Genomic DNA, 23,393 nt, shown 5'->3' with positions numbered 1-23,393 from the left:
CTGGGACCGAGAGTCTAAGAGTCTGATGGCCTGGAGATGGAAGCTGTTTAACAGTCACGACTAGCTGGCCTCCGCCCAGTACCCTGCCTGAACTTTAATCACTGTTACTAGCCTGTTGCCACACGGTACTCTACTCTACACCTTAGACTGCTGCCCTATGTACAGAGCCATTGAACACTGGTAATTTTAATGTTTGCATACTGTTTTACCCCCTGTTTGTGTGTATATACTGTTTTCTAGTCATGCATGGCTCATCCTATATAACTACTGATGTACATGCCTTTTTTCTAGTCATCTACTGTCTATACACTGTTTGTGTGTGGGTGGTACCAATCAATTTGGACACCTACTCATTCAAGGGTTCTTTATTTGTACTATTTTCTACATTGTAGAATAATAGTAAAAACATCAACTATGAAATGGAACATATGGAATCATGTAGTAACAAAGAGATTCTTCAAAGTAGCCACCCTTAGCCTTGATGACAGCTTTGCACACTCTTGGCATTCTCTCAACCAGCTTCATGAGGTAGTCACCTGGAAAGTGTTTCAGTTTACAGGTGTGCGGAATTTCGATCAGGAATTCCGCACACACTATGCGTTTTGAGCCAATCAGTTGTGTTGTGACAAGGTATGATTGGTATACAGAAGATGTCCCTATTTGGTAAAAGACCAAATCCATATTATGTTGAGAACAACTCAAATAAGCAAAGAAACGACAGTCCTTTACTTTAAGACATGAATGTCAGTCAATCTGGAACATTTCAAGAATTTTCAAGTTTTCTTGAAGTGCACTTGCAAAAACCGTCAAACGCTATGATGAAACTGGCTCTCATGAGGACTGCCACAAGAAAGGAAGACCCAGAGTTACCTCTGCTGCAGAGTATAAGTTCATTAGAGTTACCAGCCTCAGAAATTGCAGCCCAAATAAATTATTTTGAATTCTAGTAACAGACACATCTCAACATCAACTGTTCAGATAGGCCGCATGAATCGGGCCTTCATGGTTGAATTGCTGCAAAGAAACCACTACTAAAGGCCACCAATAATAAGAAGAGACTTGCTTGGGCCAAGAAACACTAACAATGGACATTAGACTGGTGGAAATCTGTCCTTTTGGTCTGATGAGTCCAAATTTATCTTTGTGACGCAGAGTCTGTGAAGTATTCCAGGTGACGCTGGTTGAGAGAATGCCAACGGTGTGCAAAGCTTTCATCAAGACAAAAAAAAGGTGGCTACTTTGAATTGTCTTAAAAACATCAAAATATATTTTAAGACTTATTTTTTGGTTACTACATGATTCCATATTGGTTATTTCATAGTTTTGATGTCTTCACTATTGTGTATATTTGTGGGGGGGGGGCGGGGCTTTCCTGTTTTTGCATGTTATTTTTGCATTAATACATGTCTCATCAGTTTGCAAACAATGTTTTTAATGTTTAAAATATATATCATTGAGTTAAAGCCGCATACAAACCAGTGTCTTTTTTGTTTTCTTAAGGCAGCTCCAAAATGCAGGTGTTTCAGCCTAGCTCAGTGCTTTCTATGGTGGTGGGGCAAGCCAGCAGAAAATACAGAGCGTTGCGCTGTGATTGGCTCAGTGTTCTCACTCATGGGGACACTACTTCACCGCCAAGTCTAAGGGTAGAGCTCAAATTCTAGCCTCTTGGGTGCTCCATATTACATTCAGAGGTGCCCATCCAAGAAGGCTCAAGGTCATTGGCTACAGATAAATGACGCTAAATCACATTTGTAAAGTAGCTTTTATGGAACTGATCATGTCAACATCATACATTGAAAATCTTAGCTAGCAATCATCATAAATCATGTCGACAATCTACTGGCAAGTCATTTTTAATCCTTGTCATAAGAGAAATTGTAGATCAAACGTATCGGTGCTCATCGGCCATTGGACATAAATCGCAAATTTAAATCGCAAATTCAACAATAAGTGGTTATTGCAAACAATCATTAGCCTGCTATTCAGTAGAGTGGCTGTGTGGTCCCAAGTCTAAGATTAAGGCTCATTCGCCATGCTGTCAATGAAGCATGATTTGTGCCGCACTCAAAACAACTGGTAACGCGGAACTGCAAAATCTGACTTTAGTGAGTTCAAGACAACCGGGAACTCGAAAAAAACAAGCTACAACTGGGGAAAATATGTTTTGAACTTTCTTCCAACTCGGAATTGTACATTCGGAACTCGGCCTCTTTCTAGAGCACCGAAGATCACTGGCCATGATTCAACCTGTCAACCTCTTGTCTTGAAAGTACCATAAATCCAGAGAATGCCAGACTGATGAAAGTTTGACAATTTGCCCACAAGGACCTCCGCGCCTCCTTCCATTTCAAGTGAGCACAGCACAAGGCGAGTCCAAAAATGTTTTGTATGCTGCTGCATAAATTATGTAATATGCTAGGGAGATATGTATACTGTATCTAAGAAAGTAATACTAAGTTTATGTTGTGTAGTAAACTGTCAGTAGCCCATGTGCCTCACCCAAATAATTTGGTATTTTTTCACCTCTTAATTTCAGCTAATGTTCAGACTTGGTGGTTCACATGTAGCCAATAACCTGTTTATGGGAAATGTAATCCTCAAATATTGTACGAGCTTTCATTGTCTGCTTATATGCTTTTATTTATCTTACGGTTCTGACTTGGTGTATAGAGAGAACACTAAGAACGGCCCATGTTCTGAATTCTGTTACTGTACATTTCAAAAGTGGAGAACAAATAGTCTATAACTGTCTGTCCTAGCTCGCTCATGAATGTCTTATTTGAAATTATGGATTGCCTCTTATCTGCTTGTCGTCCCCATATGCCATAGTCCCTACATCTCAATTGTCAGTAGGAACCACATTTGTTTAAGCAAGTCAACTATATATATATATATATATATATATATATTTATTTATTTATTTATTTATTTATTTATTTATTTATTTATTTATTTATTTATTTATTTATTTATTTATTTATTTATTTATTTATTTATTTATTTATTTATTTATTTATTTATTTATTTATTTATTTATTTATTTATTTATTTATTGAAAGGTAGTAAATTAGGCTGAATTAACTGTTTTGCTGCCAGCCACATTTTATTTGTTGCCCCACCAAGATTTACATGCTAAAATCGCCACTGGGTACACCCATCTAGTACCGGGTCAGACACCTTTGTTTACAGAACCACCTGAATTCTTAGGGTCAGGGAAACGTTGCTCAATTTATCAACGGACCTAACGTGTGCCAGGAAAACATTCCCCACACCACATTATACCACCACCTGTACCGTTGACACCAGGTAGGATGTGGCCATGGACTCATGCTGCTTACGCCAATTCCTAAGTCCGCATGACTCAACACCAACTGCGATTCATCGGACTGGGCTACGTTTTTCCACTCAACTGTCCAATGGTGATCGCGTGCCCATTGGAGCCACTTCTTGTTTTTAGCTGTTCGGAGTGGAACCAGGTGTGGTCGTCTGCTGCAATAGCCCATTTGTGACAAGGACGAACAAGTTGTGTTTTCCAAGCAATACTTTTACTCAAGTATTTTACTTGAGTAAAGGTAATGATGCCTTTAATAGGAAATTACTCAAGTGAAAGTCACCCAGTAAAATTCTACTTGAGTAAAAGTATTTGGTTTAAAATATACTTAAGTATCAAAGTATAAGCCATTTCAAATTCCTTATATTAAGAGAACCAGACGGCACAATTTAATTTTTATTGAGCGATAGCCAGGGGCACACTCCAACACTCAGACATAATTTACAAACAAAGCATTTGTGTTTAGTGAGTCCTCCAGATCAGAGACAATAGGGATGACCAGGGATGTTCTCTTGATAAGTGTGTGAATTTGACCATTTTCCTGTCAAAATGTAACAAGTACTTTTGGGTGTCAGGGAAAATGTATGGAGTAAAAAGTACATTTATTTTCTTTCAAAAATGTAAATTGTAAAGTACAGATACTAAAGTAGTATTTTTACTTAAGTACTTTACACAACTGATGCCGTTCTGCACACCACTGTGCCGTTAATTGCCTGTTTTGTTGCCCGCCTGTTAGTTTGCATGATTCTTGTCATTCTCCTTCCCTCTCATCAACAGGACTGCTGCTGACTGCATTTAAAAAAAATGTTTCACCCTTCTCTGTAAACCCTAGACGCTGTTGTGTGTGTAAAGCCCAGGAGGCCGGCCGTTTCAGAGATACTGGAACCAGTTTGCCTGGCACCGATCATACCACGCTCAGTTGCTTAGGTCACTCTTTTTGCCCATTCTAACATTAAATTGAACCATAACTGAATGTATTGATACCGGTCTGCCTGCTTCTTTATATAGCAAGCCACAGCCACGTGACTCACTGTCTGTAGGAGCTAACCATTTCCATGAATGTAGTGGTGTACCCAATAGACTGTTCACTTGGTGTGTATGGAAAGCCTTTCTAATATTGTTGCCCTCAACAGTCTCAATTAGTCAGGGCATGGACTTTACAAGGTGTCTAAAGCGTTCCACAGGGATGCTGGCCCATGTTTATGCCAATGCTTCCAACAGTTGTCAAGTTGGCTGGATGTCCTTTGGGTGGTGGACGATTATTGCACCTACTACTATGGCTGTTACGGTGACAGTATTAACGCCCCCTCCCCGGAGGACACAAGTGCTGATTGCAGTCAAATTCCACGTGACTGTTTAGTCACGGTAATTAGGCTTCTCCAAGCTCTGATGCTGCTGATGGTCATTAGTAGCCTACCAAACTTGCTAACTGCCTGGTACTTGCACTCTATTGTCCCTCTAATCGGTCTGACATCAGTGCAAATGTAATTGAAAATCTAATCAAGCACTTCATGAGAGCTCATGTTGCGCAACATTTCTATAGACTATGCACTTAATTCTTTAGTATTTGTAAAGACGATTTAAATCGAGAATAGTGTGATTGGTGACAATATTAGTCTATCCCTTGTGAATGATGCACATTAATTCGCTTTACAACGGATTTAGTCTAACTGGCATGCATACATACCCAGCGCTTGAGTTTTCAAGTTTGGGGAAGCTCATTTTCACCATTAAAAATCCACCTTTATAATAAAAGCATTACATGCATAATCACGTTTGTGGTCACTTTTGACAATGGTGTTTTCCTGCTAATGGACATTCCGGCTTATAGCCTACTGCAGTGTGCGCATTCCATATAATGTGAAGAAAGTAACATGGTTTAGTTTAAAATGTTGATAAACCTCATCTGTTGCGGTAGGCTCATTGCTTAAAACACGTTTTTTGATGCTAGTGGTTGTATTAATTTGGGATCTATCGCATCCCACAACTGAATGTTTATTTCTCTGACAGAATCGAATAGGTCAATTTTGGTACTATGGGGGATAGTAGATTGACATAGGTTAGTGCTTTTGCTGTTCGTTAGACAGTTTCGTCCCCGTTGTCTGTCTTCACTTGTAGCCTGTGAGAAAATACCCGATCACTTGACAGAGAGCAGTGCGACTGAGCCATTTGGGTGAGTGGTGCTTTGGCACTCAGCCAGGAGAATGGGATTATAATGATTTATTTTCAGGCCAAGGGCACAAAGATTTAAGGCATTATCAAGTGCTTGTCAAATTATGAAGGAGAGACTTCTGAAATATTCTATGCAGAGCTTGTGCGTTTCATTTAACTTTTTTCAAATCATTTGTCGCATCATGCGGCCTTAGAATGTATTACAAATGTTGTGCTATATGTTTAGATTTGTATCACAACTAAAGTCACAAATAATACTAAATTAAGCGCATGGGAGTACCTGTTTTTTTTGTTTTGTTAACCTCTCAACACAGAATAGCCGTATTTGCGCACTCCCTCAAATTGGTTGGAGAAAATGTCCTTTCCATTTCATTCAGCTACAGTCGGAAGTTTACATACACTTAGGTTGGAGTCATTAAAACTTGTTTTTCAAAAACTCCACATTTCTTATACAGTGGTGCAAGAAAGTATTATTGAGGTCACTTGTGAAAACCTTGTGAAGACTTACAGAAAACGTTTGACCTCTGTCATTGCCAACAAAGCATTGAGATAAACTTTTGTTATTGACCAAATACTTATTTTCCACCATAATTTGCAAATAAATTCATTAAAAATCCCACAATGTGATTTTCTGGATTTTTTTCCCTTATTTTGTCTGCTATAGTTGAAGTGTACCTATGATGAAAATTACAGGCCTCATCTTTTTAAGTGGGAGAACTTGCACAATTGGTGGCTGACTAAATACCTTTTTGCCCCACTGTAGTTTTGTCAAGTCGGTTAGGACATCTACTTTGTGATTGACACGTCATTTTTCCAACCATTTATTTACAGACAGATTATTTCACTTTTTATTCACTATCACAATTCCAGTGGGTCGGAAGTTTACATACACAAATATTGTACTTTTTGGAGAAATGTCCTCTGGTCTGATGACACAAAAATAGAACCATAATGACCAACATTATGTTTGGAGGAAAAAGGGTGAGGCTTGCAAGCCGAAGAACGCCATCCCAACCATGAAGCACGGGTGTGGCAGCATCATGTTGTGCGGGACTGGTGCACTTCACAAAATAGATAGCATCATGAGGGATAAATGATTGTGTGTGTGTGTATATATAAATTATTAACAACATTAACATTAACATCTCAAGACATCAGTCAGGAAGTTGAAGCTTGGTCGCAAATGGGTCTTCCAAATGGACATTGACCCCAAGCATACTTCCAAAGTTGTGGAAAAATGGCTTAAGGACTACAAAGTCAAGGTATTGGAGTGGCCATCACAAAGCCCTGACCTCAATCCTATAGACAATGTGTGGGCAGAACTGAAAAAGTGCCTGTGAGCAAGGAGGCCTACAAACCTGACTCGGTTACACCAGCTCTGTCAGGAGGAATGGGCCAAAATTCACCAAACTCATTGTGGGAAGTTTGTGGAAAGCTACCCAAAATGTTTGACTCAAGTTAAACAGTTTAAAGGTAATGCTACCAAATACTAATTGAGAGTATGTTAACTTCTGACCCACTGGGAATGTGATGGCTGAAATAAAAGCTGAATTAAATCATTCTCTCTACTCTTATTCTGACATTTCACATTCTTAAAATAAAGTGGTGATCCTAACTGACCGAAGACGGCAAATTTTTACTAGTATTAAAATGTCAGTAATTGTGAAACTGAGTTTTAAATATATTTGGCTAAGGTGTATGTAAACTTCTGACTTCAACTGTATGTTCAATTGTATTCTTCATACTATAAAATATTGCCATGAAATTCTAAGCAAATCTTGTCTGCTAAATGAATTAGTGTAGGACAGATCAAGGCCTAACATAAGGACAAAGAGTATGCTATTCTGTTCTGAAATGGACTACATTTTCTAATGGTAAATTACTGTGAGACTGGCAGTTATTTGCTTGACAATCACCGGCTGACACAATTTTGACTGTCACAGTCCATATCTACTACCATGTCCCGTTCAAAGAAGCTTAAATCTTTTGTCTTGCCCATTCACCTTCTGAATGGCACGCATACACAATCCATGTCTCCAAGGCTTAAAAATCATTTTTAACCGGTCTCCATCCACTGATTTTAAGTGGATTTAACAAGTGACCTCAATAAGGGATTATAGCTTTCACCTGGTCCCTTGTCACTCAGTTGGTAGAGCATGTCACTTGCAATGCCAGGGTTGTGGGTTCAATTCCCATGGGGGTCCAGTACAAAAACTCACTAATGTAAGTCGCTCTGGATAAGTGTGTGCTAAATTAGAAAGTGTGTGTGTGTGTGTGTGCCAGACTCTGACATTGCTCGTTCTGATAGTTTGGGATTTTGTGTATTGCTAGGTATTATTGCTCTGTTGGAGCTAGAAACAAGCATTTTGCTGCACTTGCGATAACATCTGTGTACGCGACCAATAAACTTTGATTTGACGTCACTTATTCCAGTAGGCTGTCTGAGATGGACATCATGGTCGTTGTGGAGAAGACGGTGTTTTCTGATCATGAAATATCCTTTACATCAACAGTACCTTATTTGGTTCTGTACCGTATGTAGTTCACATCAATCATGTCATCATAGGCAGACAGGGTAATATCAGTTTTATGTTGTCAACTTCAAAATAATTATGGCTGAATTGTAAATGTCTGTAGATTACATCTGTTCTAAACTGTCTGATTACTCAGCAACCCTTTAGAATGTCTTGGCTTCCTTTATCTCAGGCTGTGGAAATACTATACTATTGCTCAAAGCCAGGGGATGATGTACTCTCTGTTAATTACCTGAGCTGTCTTTTCCAACTAGACCTGGCTTGGCTCAAGGGAAGTCCCATGGACCTGGAGTTCTCATTCGTTTAATTTTCTGACACTGTCTGTTCAAAGTGGCCCAAAACATGCAGGTCCCATTCACATTGAAGAACATTGTTCAACAGTATAATCTAAGGTGATCTACAGCTGCCCAGGGGGCCGGAGGGCTGTGAACTAACAGAAGTAGTCATGCTTGTGGAATTTACATTGTCTGTGAAGTTTAACAGGCAGCAGGGACCAGGAATTCAAAGAATTACAATTAAGGGTTCAGAATGAATACAGCAGGAATCCCAGCTATTCTTCCTAAACAACGTGATTAATGAAACAGCCCATAGTACTGTGTTCAGACATTAGCAGTTGACCTGATGTAATCCCTGAGCATGTACCTTACTTTACAATGTGACTTATTTTTTACCTATTCCATTGTCATACTGTAACTATTTGAAACAGAAAATATAATTTGTAACACTGTTATTGAAGTTGCCGTGTAGGCTAAAATGTACAACAAATACTATGGTCTTTGTAACCTTGACTTGGATAATACTTCTGTTTGGCTGGGTTAATGATTGTAATGACATGGCAGCCGCAAAAAGAGCTTGACATAGGACTAAAACAATTTCACCAAACCTTTTAGTATGTGACTGAGCTAAAACTGGAGGGTTTGCGTTTTGATTGTGTTGCTGTCACTCGGATTGAATAATATTGTGGATATAAAGTAGGTCTAGATCTTTTCTGTTTTGCTATTTTGTCCGTCATGGTAGATGACTGACGTACCAGAGATGTGTACTTTCCTCTCTGCTTATCCTGCGTCTGACTTCCTTGTCCACAGAGGCCCAATGGAAACTCTGCCCTGCATCACAGTAGGCTAGCTAACTTTGTGCTAACCTTATTGCCAGTGCCACATGTTTACCTAGGCCTACAGTAGTTTCCCGATAGTGATGGAATTTAGGCTTACCGGTGTTTTAACGATGCATCTTTCCTGCAACCGCGAAGATGTAACATGCATTTCCCAAAACACCACGAAAAGCGAATTGTCGCTAAGTGCGTTGTTGGAGGATGTTGATAAGAAAAGGATCAAAAACAGATCAGCTTTCTCCATTCAAATCTTTCCTTAACAGTTAATTATTTCACAATACTGACAACAGATCAGCTCCTATAGAGATATTACCACCTACGGCTGCTTAAACCAATAAAAATTCACAAAATCACCAATTTTGCACGTTAGGCTACACACATGTTGAGACATTAGACAATAGCCTACAAATAGCCAAATAGAACTCAATTGAACAGGAAATGTATTTTACGGCTTGAAATAGGCCTATAGCGTACTGTTTTATTTTAATGGAATCATCTCAGTTTTCATTTTAAGCATATTTTTATATGTTGCTTGTTTTGCTTCAATTGCTAAGACATTGACAACTTTGTAGTCCGCTTTGTTCTGACGTTATCGGTGGTCGCAGAGACAGAATTACATGGTTTATCAATGTTTAGCTGAAAGCTTCTGTGTATAAAGTGACACGGGAGGGCAGAAAAGCGTCTAACGATGCACTTGGTCTGAGGCAGGTGTTAGATTATGACCATTTTCAAGTGCAACGTTAATAAGGATGATTTTCCCCAAAGAAACGCTCCCACGAAGGTTCTAACAATGAACTTAGCCTTAAGAAGCTTTCGGGAAACCTGGCCCAGGGCATTTAATTTGCATTCCTTAGCATTGCCTGCTACATCAAATCAAAATTTATTAGTCACATACACATGGTTAGCAGTTGTTAATGTGAGTGTAGCAAAATGCTTGTGCTTCTAGTTCCGACCATGCAGTAATATCTAACAAGTAACCTAACAATTTGCAAGTAATCTAGCAAAGCCACTCCATGTGTGTGGACAAAATCGTACAGAGGATCTCAAACCAATGGAGTGTGGTATCAGGCAAAGAGTACTTTCTCTTCAGTGGGTAATCGGAGTAAGGAAAGGGGGTGGGGAAGTTGCACTAGAGTTGGTTTACGATTGCTGTTTTTGTCTCATATCATGTCTGGTCTGGGTGCTAGTGCCTTAGGCCTTCATGAGTTATGTTTCCTGCCTTACCCATCCAGTACAGCATTTGGATCAGGACCAATCTCACTGCCATGACTTGTCCTGATGGTGGTGATCCTAATGTTGAGTGAGTCACACCATTTATTTCAGAATTCTGTAAAAAACATATTACAATTTTATTAGCCTAGATCAGGTTATATCATTTGCTCTCCACTGAGCGCCTTTGAGACTTCATTAGGGTTTGTTAGGAGACCGGAAGATTAGGGTGTATGTTTGGACTGTCCTTACTCCCCCAGTATCACCTCCCAATGGCTGGGCATTGACGTCAGCACAGCGGTTCTAGGAAGGGAGTGGGAGGCCTTGGCGGTTGGCGCTCAGAACAGGCGAGGTAGTAATTTTCACAGCCAAAAGTAAATGGGGAAAGGAGGAGCTTCTGTCTAAGCAGATACTACAGCAGAGACCAACGGCCTACTGTGCTATTACTCCCTGTAAGTAGTACTATTACATGGTTTTGGAACTACTTTAAACAGCTTTTAAGAAGTGGTCAAGGTCAACCTTGACTTGCAGGCTCAACCCTTGCTTCCTCTGACTTGACATGCGTGAGTCTGGTGTTGTTGCAGACGAGCTCTACAGTGGATTGTAGAGGCTGGATTGTAGCCCAGACTGAGATCACTGACATCATCCTGTCTATAAGTCTGTAGAGGGAGAGACACTTGTTTTGTTTCCTGTATCTGTTGACACTTTCATCTACAATTTCTAATCATTTTTGTTTTACATTCATTATACCTAATCACTATTGTGATTCTTTACTATATAGAAAGGGCCTCAGTTCTTCTGAAGTCATTGCTGACAGATCACATTTCTGTCCCGCTTTCCAAGTCCAGTCAAATGGCCAACTGGCCAAGCTGCCTAGTGACAGGTCCATGTTATTAGCTGTGGGATGTCTGCTAACGACGCACATTTTATGACTGCCTTATTGATTTCATTAAGAATGTGTCAACACTGCTGTAGTTGGAAACAATTTCAAAGAGTGCTCCATGAAATGTCTACCACCGCCATCTCTCAAACTCTCTGTTCTCACTTGGCAATATCCCTGACCTGGCTTAGTCACTGCTGTGGCCAATTAAGGGATTTGTACTCGAAAGTGCAGTTTATTGGCAAGAATATGTATTTTTTTAATAATGCAAAATGGGTTTGACCTTTGACCTTCAGTACAATACTTTCTGTGACTTCATATATTTGGAACATTCCCCGTCTGGGCAGGAAGGATGTGAAACTGAATATGGAATCAATTTCTCTTGATTTGAAAAGTAGCTCAATAAATTAGATGTATAAACAGGACTCTGGTTCCGACTCCCCTCTCTTCTCCCAACCTGTCTCCCCCACAGTTTTCCTTCTGTTTTTCCAAGACTTCGCCAGTACCAGTAAGGGAGGTTGGAGGAAATGGCTGGGTTTTCCAGAGAATGTGGAACGCTGTAATTGGGGCATGTCTGTAGGATTTGAGAAAGACCCTTTTGCAGTAGAGCACTCTTCCTCAGGCTGGGACGCTGAACACTGGGTTCATACTGTCATATCATCTGACTACAGTATTTGATTAAATGGATCTAAAATGTAGTGGAATGTGCCAATTTTAACAATCTGTTTCTGCCCATGTTTCCTGAGACTCAATTCTCATTCTCACTCTCTCCTCTCTCTATCAGAATCTCCTCGGTTGTACTCTGCCCTCTCCATCAGTGGTGGCCATGAGCGACAAGACGGCTACAGCCGGCTCTGTGCTGACCCCTCAGAGGGAGAGGCTGAGCGTCCAGTGAGCCTGGTGTCCACTCTGTCCTCAGTCTCCTCCCAGGACAACCACAGCCTCTACGGCAGTACCTCAGTCCTCCCCTCCACACCACCTCCCCCCAGTGGAGCGGACATTGACCTGGAGCTCAGCCCTGCAGAGGGAGCCAGGGAGCAGCCACAGATCAAGACGCAGGGCCTCAGCCAGGGGGGGACCAGAGACCAGTGGCTGAACCACAGTCAGACCAGGTCCCAGTGCAACAACAACGCCACCACCAACAGGAGGACTAATGCACCTCAGACCCATACCTCACCCTTTGCCACTGAAGCCATGGCGCCAAACCCTAAGCTCAGCTACGTGGACCATGTAGTCATGGAGATAATTGAGACGGAGCGCATGTATGTCAGGGACCTTCGCAGCATCGTGGAGGTGAGTCGCCTTGAGGGTTACATCCAATCAGTTCTGGTTATTAGGACGTGATTAGTGTAATTTAATAGGTAATTTCAGTGTTTCTTTTGGAATGGTATGTAGTTATGACTTAATATCTGTACATCCTTATATAGAGGTGATTTTATTGGAGTTGGCCAGTAATGAGACAAAGGAATGGACTTCATGGGTTTAGGTTCTCAATATTCCAAGTGACTGCTGGCCTTTGAAGCCACGTGTCTCTGGTACCTATAAAATATTCTAGGGTTGATTGTTTTACCAGGATCTAGTTTGATTTCCAGTTTTTTGTTTTAAAGATGTGGCTCAGACAAATGTTCCCTGTGTATTTCGTAACTCACAATAGCAGTTGCATTTCTTTTCCAAATGGCATTCTCATATCAGATGGAAAATTCCATAGTATGTAACCATTATAGCCTGTAAGACCAGCAGATTAGAATTATAGAGTAGCTGTTGTGTGGTTAAGCTTCCTTATGTAGGTTAATGCTTTCTATATGTTTACATTACTGTGAAAGCATACAGAGCTGAGACTGGGATATTTTCACGTATTTAGTTCTAAAGCAGAATCAGGTCCAGGACACATCATCTCAAGGCAGAAACTTCTTGGTCAGAGATTTGAACAGCTGCTACTGATTTCATCTTCTGGTTGTGGCAAATGGGACAGAGTTGATTCATCCGCTCTGCAATCAAGTCAACTGGTCTCTTATGGCTGCTGCCTTTGTAGTCAAACAACTACCAACTGTGCAGATTGATCAGCATCCCCTATTGCACCCTTCAGGTTGGAATAATTATCCTCTTTGGATGAGTACTGACAGGAGTATGGTGGCGTACGTCCTGTTAAGTGCAGGTTATAATGTCTTTAACGCATGATGCAGACAGGTCAGAGGTAGTGTGTTACGGGCACTCCTCACTGAGTCTCTGTGTCTGACTGGGCTGCTGGCGCCTTCCCTAGGTGTTGAAGGGAGATCTGCCCTTACCGAGCCCTCGCTACAGCATCCGCCAGAGTAATGACACAGTCCTGCTCCCCAGACACTCACACTTCCACTGGACTTCCAACTTCTCCATGAGCACTGCCTAGCTGCCTGCTGCACTGTGACCCCAAACTAGGATACGGAGCCCTCCGGGCCCTAGCAGGCAATGGCCAACAAAAACACAGCCATCACAATGCCAACTAAAGAAACATAGGAGAGTAGCAACTGGTTTTTTTCCCCACATGCTGTTGAGGTGGGAAAAAGCTGGCCCATTTTTCAATAACAAAATCTACAATTCTCTCAACCCCCAAAAAGTTCAACCTCTCCAATCTAAATGCAGCATTTCAATGACTTGCTCTGCAGTAGCATCTTATTGTGCAAAGTTACAGTAGCAGGGATGTTAAACTTGTCACTTCAGTGATGTATTTGATGATTCATCTGTTTGGTTTTGTCCTGCTACTGTTAGTGTCTGCTCTACACATCAACTATCCAGGAACATGCTCCTCCACACCATATCATGAAAGCAGAAGCCTCTTAATCTCAGCTCTAAGACAGCTGTGTGACAGGTGGACTCACACCTCCAATTCCGCCTCGACAAATGTCCTGAAATTCTGAGGGTCAATATCTGTTTACTGGGTTCCATAGCCTTCTTCCCAACCATTTCTCACTAGGCCATCTCTGTCACTTGACTGCCCAGAAGTATTGCAACCCTTTAAATGCCTCTTCCCCTCTCATCCCCTAGAGGGCATTACCCTTTATGGGTTACCCATCCATAACCACAAGCCTAGACCTAACCTTGAGCTGACAGTCTAATAGTAGGCTGTACATACAGCTAACTGCAAAAATAAAGGAAATGCCAACATAGTGTCTTAATAGGGCGTTGTGCCACCAGAACAGCCTCAATGCACCTTGGCATAGATTCTACAAGTCTCTGGAACTCTATAGAGGAATGCAAAACTTTCTTGTGTGTGCCTATGTTTTTAGTTGATATTGTCTACCCCAGAGTAGTCCGGCAGCCTGATGAGAGAGGGGTCATGGGAGGAGAACACTGTGCTGGTCTGAGACTGTTTTTTACAGAGCTACTGACCTCACAGTAACAAGTAATAAATCCTTAAAATAACAATTTGAACTGCTTAAATTTGAACACACAAATCATGAGTCATACAGTTTTGTTGTAATAGACAGCAGATAGGATGAAGTCTATGTGGTCTTTTTAGCCTGTGAACAGGATGTGTAATAACTTGAAACAACATTGAAGCGGAATCCACCAAGGAGGCAACCGCTTGAGCATGTTCAACTTTATCTATACACAAGCTCCCTCTACTGCAAATAATCAGAAATTGTATTTTAGACAGAGCACTCACTCCAGGATGGTTCTTCATTAGGCAGATTGTCGGGGCAGTATAACCAGTGTTATTGTTTCTCTAGGATTACCTGGCTCACATCATAGACATGGACAACCTTCCCATTCGTCCAGACCAGGTTTCTTCCCTGTTTGGGAATATAGAGGACATATATGAGTTCAACAGGTAAGCTGCAAATGTAATTGTTTTGTTTTATTTTTACAGACAGTCTTCACAAAAACAACTCAAACCTTTTGAGCAGACGTTGAGAAGACATATTTACCTTTTTAGTGGAATGTTCTTTTGACAAAGATTAAAAGGCTTCCCGGCAGGACATCTGTTGTATGGCTGTGTTGGAGAGTTTATCCATCTAAATCTGTTTTCAGGACAAAGACAAAATGACTGACTAACCAACACCAAATGCAGATTGGCCTAGAACAACACAGCAGATTGGGATGAGTAAAGAATGAGACAAATCACAATATGGCTGTATATGTCAACTCTGCTCCAGACGTTATCAGGACGATCACCTGCTCTATGCCCCCATTTGGATGTTTAGATGGGAGATATGAAGCTGTTGTGCAGCATATGCTCACCAAGCCTCATGCAAAATAAAACATCCTTATCCTCTCAGAGTAAGGCTCCTCCCACATGATTCCCAATGATGGCGTAATGCCATAAAAACCCAATGGTTGAAAATAATGGTTCTGGTGCATTTACAGTTGATGTCGGAAGTTTGCATACGCTTAGGTTGAAGTCATTAAAACTCGTTTTTCAACCACTCCACAAATGTCTTGTTAACAAACTATAGTTTTGGCAAGTCGGTTAGGACGTCTACTTTGCATGACACAACTCATTTTTCCAACAATTGTTTACAGACAGATAATTTCACTTATAATTCATTGTATCTCAATTCCAGTGGGTCAGATGTTTACATACACTAAGTTGACTGTTCCTTTAAACAGCTTGGAAAATTCCAGAAAATGATGTCATGGCTTTAGAAGCTTCTGATAGGCTAATTGACATCAATTGGAGGTGTACCTGTGGATGTATTTCAAGGCCTACCTTCAAACTCAGTGCCTCTTTGCTTAACATCATGGGAAAATCAAAAGAAATCAGCCAAGACCTCAGAAAAAATTGTAGACCTCTACAAGTCTAGTTCATCCTTGGGAGCAAATTCCAAATGCTTGAATGTACCACAATCATCTTTACAAACAATCGTACGCAAGTATAAACATCATGGGACCACGCAGCCGTCATACCGCTCAGGAAGGAGACATGTTCTGTCTCCTAGAGATGAACGTACAATGGTGCGCAAAGTGCAAATCAATCCCAGAACATCAGCAAAGGACCTTGTGAAGATGTTGGAGGAAACAGGTACAAAAGTATCTATCCACAGTAAAACGAGTCCTGCATCAACATAACCTGAAAGGCCACTCAGCAAGGAAGAAGCCACTGCTCCAAAACCGCCATAAAAAGCCAGACTACAGTTTGCAACTGCACATGGGGACAAAGATCGTACTTTTTGGAGAAATGTCCTCTGGTCTGATGAAACAAAAATAGAACTGTTTGGCCATAATGACCATTGTAATGTTTGGAGGAAAAAGGGGGAGGTTTGCAAGCTGAAGAACACCATCCCAACTGTGATGCACGGGGGTGGCAGCATCAGGTTGTAAGGGTGCTTTGCTGCAGGAGCGACTGGTGCACTTCACAAAATAGATGGCATCATGATGTAGGAAAATTCTGTGGATATATTGAAGCAACATCTCAAGACCTCAGTCAGGAAGTTAAAGCTTGGTCGCAAATGGATCTTCCAAATGGACATTGACCCCAAGCATACTTCCAAAGTTGTGGAAAAATGGCTTAAGGTATTGAAGTGGCCGTCACAAAGCCCTGACCTCAATCCTATAGACAATTTGTGGGCAGAACTGAAAAAGCGTGTGCGAGCAAGGAGGCCTACAAATCTGACTCAGTTATACTAGCTGTCAGGAGGAATGGGCCAAAATTAACAACTCATTGTGGGAAGTTTGTGGAAGGCTACCCGAAACGGTTGACCCAAGTTAAACAATTTGAAGGCAATGCTATCAAATACTAATTGAGTGTATGTAAACTTCTGACCCACTGGGAATGTGATGGCTGAAATAAATAATTCTCTCTACTCTTATTCTGACATTTCACATTTTTAAAATAAAGTGGTGATCCTAACTGACCGAAGACGGGGAATTTTTACTGAGATTAAATGTCAGGAATTGTGAAAAACTGAGTTTAAATGTATTTGGTTAAGGTGTATGTAAACTTCTGACTTCAACTGTATGAGATTTCCACCAGTGTAGACTACTAAAATAGAGCTTTTGATTAGTGATTGTTACATCTAAAGCAGGGGGAGTTTTCATGTGCATCCCTCTGGCTCAACTACAGCATCAATATACAATGTGTTACACTGGAGTGGGGAGTTTGCTTTTGTTTTATAAAGTAAATTAAGTTAGACTGGATTACTAAGATGTAGTCTGACCCGGACATGGCTGCTACAGCCTGGGGATACGTGCCATTGCCCGCGTTACACTTTCCATCATCTCGGCTAAACCCTGCTAATTGGCACGACTCAGTCGCAGCAAGGGCCCAGGGTGAGCTGATCCGCAAGAGCCAAGCATACTTTTAAAGCACTGGTTTGAAAACATGTGCAACTCTTGCACTCTTCCCAGGTGATGGAGGACATTAATTCAAGCAGAAACTGTATGAACCTCTGAGGAGATGAGAAGTGAAATGGCATTCTCATTTGTCATTGTATTGGAGAATGAATGTCTCACGCAGCAGACTGTAATACAGTTCATTTTCATATGCAGGGTTTTCAGACGGTCCTAGACTTGTCATTCAGTTTATAGATGTGCATGACTGACTAGTGATTGCATCTGAGTCATGCTATTATTAAAGCTATAGTACTGCTCCCGTTTCAGGATCAGGTCACTGTAAAGGTCATCACACTGAAATCTTCTTGTACCCCTGAAACAGAAACAATGTTTCCCTGCCACTATAGGCCACATATTGGCTTGATGAAAGAATGGGTGTCTTGTCTTGGAACATGTTCATGATTTGTAAAGCAAATATTTGTCTTCAGGCAAAAATAAACCTCAAACAAAAAAAGTATAAAGACATATTGCTATGTTGTTCCTTTATTTCGTCAGCCCATGCAGCTGAAGGGTGTTGTAAGTTATGAAAGTGTTTGATTTTGTGTGTGACCATGTAAAAACAACTTTTGTTGGTTTTGTACTCTTTTTATGTTTTGGCATGGTGACCCCTCTCTCCTTGTGTCCACTCTGCTGTGGGAAACCTGACCCTGTTGAGTCTTTGGGCAGAATGAGGTTAACCAGAACAAATGCATTCAGCCATGCAAAACATAAACATGTTTTCATACTTAACATAGTACCTGGATGTAGTTTACACTGAATTTCTCTTGTGGTCTCCGACCTAAACCTTATTCTAGTCTTGCGTCGGTCTGTCTTCCTCCACAGTGAGCTGCTGCAGTCTCTGGACATGTGTGAGAATGACCCGGTTGCTGTGGCCAGTTGCTTCGTAGACAAAGTGAGAGGAGGCCACTCGCACAGACTGAATTGATACCTATCATCGGGAAGCTGGACAGGCTGGAGTGTTATTGATCTGGTTTTGTGTTTTTCCTCCCTTTGCTATTTTATAGAGTGACGCTTTTGAAATCTATACACAGTACTGCACAAACTACCCCAAGTAAGTGGAAGAATGTAAAGGTTTTCTGGAACCTTTGGGGGACATGTTAAGAATCTGTAACCTTACATTACAATGGAAGTCATATAATACGATGCATTGACTTGTGTTCCCTCTAGCTCTGTGGGTACACTGACCGACTGCATGAGGAGTACGACTCTGGCCAAGTTCTTCAGGGATCGCCAGGCCTTCCTCAAGCGTTCTCTCCCCCTGGGGTCCTACCTGCTCAAACCTGTCCAGAGGATCCTCAAATACCACCTGCTTCTGCAGGTACACTGGTCCTCACTGCATACTACCTTTTCTATGGGTAGAGATGGTCCAAGTAAGCTGTGTAGAATTATACTTCTGCAATTGCAGGTTGATTGTGGGGTCCCTTGACAGGAGGCCAATACATTTTTAACCTGGTAAGATGGCAATGGTAGAGCATTGTATAGCATACAACAACACATTCAACTTCATTCCAGAGGTCTTGATTCCTCATGTTCTGGCTGTTTTCCTTCTAACAGGAGATCGCCAAGCACTTTGACCCTGAGAAGGAGGGCTATGAGGTGGTGCAGGAGGCCATTGACACCATGACCGGGGTGGCCTGGTACATCAATGACATGAAGAGGAAACACGAGCACGCTGTCAGGCTGCAGGTCAGTATGGCTACTCTCAGGGAGAGGTGAATGGAATTTGACCCGTCCCTTTCCACCTACCACTATTGTGTTACACTATATAATGATGCAGGTGTATCTAATTGGGCTAATTTTGTATATGATTGTTTCTCAATAGGTTTTATATCAGTTAATGAAGTGTAGCTACTCTTGCTCTGCTCATAGTTTATCCTGTCTGTCATGGCCATAGCTTTATTATGCTGTTTCATTGTCTTGCTGGAGGTTGTGTTGATGGGGAATCCTTTTAGTCACCCAGCAACTATTCCAGGTTGCTCTCCTGCTGCTCCCACAGTAACTCCCTGACTGAGTTTACTGTACTGTGTGGGGGCAGGCTATACTTTTTTGTTTGTTTAGTTGCACAGTCTTTGTTGTTCCAATAAAGCAGCCCATTAACTTCCATAATCAACCTTAAGACGTTTGCTGAAGCCTAAACCTTTAGGAAAAAAATGGCCAAAGCAAATGTGTAAACCTGCTCCGAGTGGTATTGATCAGTAAGCCTCCGAGGTGGCTCAAAGCTCCATGTCTCCCCGACCTCTGTTTAGTTTGGTCAGGGATTTGGGGCCTCGTAGGGACTCAATAAATCTACCACAGGGCCACAGTGTCTGCTGGGTTTTGTATTTGTTTCAATTCATGCCTTTGATTAAATGGTGAGTTCACTGCCCATTGGTTGCTGGCCTACCTGTTGTTGTTTTCTATAAACAAATACTGTTCTCTTCAGACTTTTCACCCCTTGTGCATGTTTTTATGTACAGTTTTGTCAGTGTTGTGTACACAGACTAGGTTTAGGAGACCTAGATACAATCAGGTGTGTTTATGCAGGAGATCCAGTCTCTCCTGATCAACTGGAAGGGTCCTGACCTCACTACGTATGGAGAGCTGGTGCTGGAGGGAACCTTCCAGGTCCAACATGCCAAGAACACCAGGATGCTGTTCCTCTTTGACAAGATGCTCCTCATCACCAAAAAGAGAGGAGAGCACTATGTCTACAAGACACACATATTGGTAATGAACAAAAAGTAGAGGAACCTAACCCAAATGCCATGAGCTAGCTCTGTTGGGTTGGCGTAACGTTGCTCCCTGTGGTTTCAGTGCTCGACCCTGATGCTGCTTGACAGCGCCAAGGACCCCCTGCACTTCAGTGTGATCCACTTCAAGCATCCCAAGCAGCCTCACACTGTGCAGGTGAGTGTGGATCATAAGCCCGTCCTCTCTTGTAATAAGTGTAGTTCTGTATGAGCTCCGTATAATTGACAAGTGTCTTTTTCAGGCCAAGACTGTAGAGGAGAAGCGTCTCTGGGCTCATCATATCAAGAAACTGATTCTAGAGAACCACCACACCATTGTCCCACAGAAGGTAAATCTATAACGACAAGGGTTTCCTCTCCACTCCTGTCAAGTAGCCCACAATCTTGCACCAGCCAACTCTAATCCCTCCCTCTAAACAAATGCTCTGGCTTCTGGGTTAACATGTGAATGAAGGTTGTATGTGAGGGTGGCTTCTGTTCTTTTCAACAAAGTTAAAATATACACGTTCTAGTTCACTAACTTTTTTTCTAAAGTCTAACGCAACTTCTTACTTGAAAATAGCTCACAAACTGCGTCCCAAAGACAAGAGAAATCGGAACAAAACTCACCCACAGTACCTATGGCGAAAGAGACTAGGTGCAGAGACTAAAACTCTGCACCAGGCCTACCTACCGTCTCTGACAAACTTTGCTTCATGATTCTCAGAACTCAAAGGGACAATGAATGCTGCTTTGGCCCCAATATCAGCTACTCTTGATAGCATTGCAAAACCATAGATGGCCATGGCCAACAGATTTTGCTCAGCATCCATTATCCATCTGGCTACAGTGACAGAATTATTGCACTGGAAGAAAGGTGCACATCGCTGGAGAAAAACTAGCTCCTCTCCGAAACCATAGATGGTATAGAATTTTTCACGGCGTTCAAATATACGAATCACAAATATTGAAGAAAATTCAGAGGGCTCTGTCATTAAATTAATGTCTGAATTTTTCACTAAGAACCTGGGGCAAGAAGTTTTCCCCTCACTACAGGTTTTAGCCTGGGCACATTGAATTGGCAAGGTATGTACTAGGCCGAACGCTAAGAGAAGGCAGATAGACATACTTTTTGAGGTTTGGCCTAGTTATTTTCTGTGAAATACATCACAACTGATTGTGAGACATCTGATCATTCAAATTCACTATCATCAATGAAAGACTTATCACTCTACCAACACAAAAGGGCTCCTGAGTGGCGCAGTGGTCTAAGGCACTGCATCTCAGTGCTAGAGGCGTAACTACAGACCTTGGTTAGATTCCAGGCCGTGATTGGGAGTCCCATAGGGCGGCGCACAATTGGCCCAGTGTCGTCCGGGGTAGGCTGCCATTGTAAATAAGAATTTGTTCCTAACTGACTTGCCTACTTAAAGGTTCAATAAAAAACATTTAAAAAGTGGTGCCTCAGTGAGGCTCACCTCATGGAATGTCGAAGGCTAAATGGACCAATCAAGAGATCCAAATTATTCTTCCGTCTTAAACATCTACAGACCAATATATAGACTCTGTGGTTCAGTTTTTATCATTCAAATATCAACACTAGGGCCAGATGGCCTGCCTTTCTTATTCATAAGAAGATACCCTTCATTCCGTCAGAGGTCATAACAGATTCAAAAGGAAGATGCATTATTGTAACCTGTACACTTTGTGAAACACCCATGGTGTTGCTGAATGTTTACGCTCCCAACTGGGACTATGTAATCTTCACTAACAGTCTCTTATCCATTTGGACAGTCACTATTTGAGCTTCGGAGGAGATATTAACTGTCATAGATCGAAAATTAGATCGCTCACATCCTAGAACCCATCAGTCAATGATGTCCAAAGCTTTCTCCACATGTATTCAATGGAATGGTTGCACTGACCCTGGATATTACAAAACACTCTTGTGAAGGAGTTTTCCATTTTTTTGTTATGTCTACCACACCTTCCGTGTAATTACTTTTTAATTGATAACGCACTCATGCCAGCAGTTGACTCGTACGAATACTTAGCTATTGTCATTTCGGACCATGCACCCTCTACTTTTGGATATAAACTTTTGCTATGTCAAAAGGATCGACCATTTTGGAGACTTCCTACTTTCTGATGAAACATTCTGTACCTTAATTGTAATCGATTTACTAATTTTCTAGAAACAAATAAGTCGGACCGTTTCTTACTCTCTCCTTTGGGCAACCTTAATGGCTTTTCTGAGTTCAAATTATTTCTTACTCTGCCACTCTTTATTTTTTTATTGAATGCTTAAAACATACAATATACTTGCAGTGAAACCACTCAACTACATCACATTAGTCATCTAACACTCCCATCCAGAGCGACACAAAGAAGCAACCAGGGTCAACGCCCTACTCAAGGGCATGTCGACAGATCACCCACAAGGTTAAAAAAAAAGAGGCCTGAACCAGCGATCCACCGGCCCAAGCTCCCAACCGCCAGCCCTCCAAGCCCCCCCAACCCCAGAAGAAGAATACAAATAATATATATTTTTTTATTATTCCATTCCCCCTTTCAAGACCCCCCCCCATGCGCCAACAAAATGAACAAAAGAGAAAGACGGAAGAAAACGAAATGCAAAAGGACAACAAAAACCGTAACTGCAAGGCCAACTGTTTGTGTGCATGTATGGCACTATTTACCTGTGTGTCTGTGTATGTGTGCATTTGAATGAGAATTTGTGTATATATACATGTGTACAAACACCTACACCGCATCAGCCTCAGGCAAACTGGCATTAGCTGTAAAAACACTGCCCCTCAGTGTCATTCTGATGTACTTTTAGTTTGATTAAAAAATATATATACTTTTATCTTAGAATGACGGTCAATCTCCCGCACAGCAACTCCACTCCCACTTGTCTCCAATTCCACATCCCAACCCTCATCTTCCCTCAGTCCCTCCCACCTATCTCTGCAGGCCACCCTCTTCGGATTTCTACGCAACATATATCTTTCAACTGTGCAGTGATGTTTAACATACAATTTCAATCTATCGAATAGAATCTACAGAGTTCAGGTTTAAGATAAATACTTTTACTAAGAGGATTAGTATATCATTAATTGACTGACCCGGTCTCTCC

General features: G+C 41.5%; 1 protein-coding gene across 6 annotated transcripts in view; it reads left to right on the top strand.

Moving 5' to 3' along the window:
- The window catches only part of LOC110497976 (pleckstrin homology domain-containing family G member 3), a 60,464-nt gene that overhangs the window by 22,712 nt on the left and 14,359 nt on the right, over positions 1–23,393 (top strand). For all 6 annotated transcript variants that reach the window (XM_036954922.1, XM_036954923.1, XM_036954921.1 and 3 more), the window contains exons 3-11: positions 12,022–12,530; positions 14,945–15,045; positions 18,369–18,438; positions 18,551–18,597; positions 18,714–18,864; positions 19,101–19,232; positions 20,070–20,252; positions 20,340–20,432; positions 20,518–20,604. In XM_036954922.1, the coding sequence (XP_036810817.1) occupies positions 12,022–12,530; positions 14,945–15,045; positions 18,369–18,438; positions 18,551–18,597; positions 18,714–18,864; positions 19,101–19,232; positions 20,070–20,252; positions 20,340–20,432; positions 20,518–20,604 (1,373 nt within the window). The remainder of the gene's footprint in view (positions 1–12,021; positions 12,531–14,944; positions 15,046–18,368; positions 18,439–18,550; positions 18,598–18,713; positions 18,865–19,100; positions 19,233–20,069; positions 20,253–20,339; positions 20,433–20,517; positions 20,605–23,393) is intronic.

The sequence above is a fragment of the Oncorhynchus mykiss genome, chromosome 19 (assembly GCF_013265735.2).
Source record: "Oncorhynchus mykiss isolate Arlee chromosome 19, USDA_OmykA_1.1, whole genome shotgun sequence".
Taxonomy (NCBI): domain Eukaryota; kingdom Metazoa; phylum Chordata; class Actinopteri; order Salmoniformes; family Salmonidae; genus Oncorhynchus; species Oncorhynchus mykiss.
The sequence above is the reverse complement of the archived record's forward strand: the minus strand, read 5'-3'. Positions and strand labels throughout refer to the sequence as shown.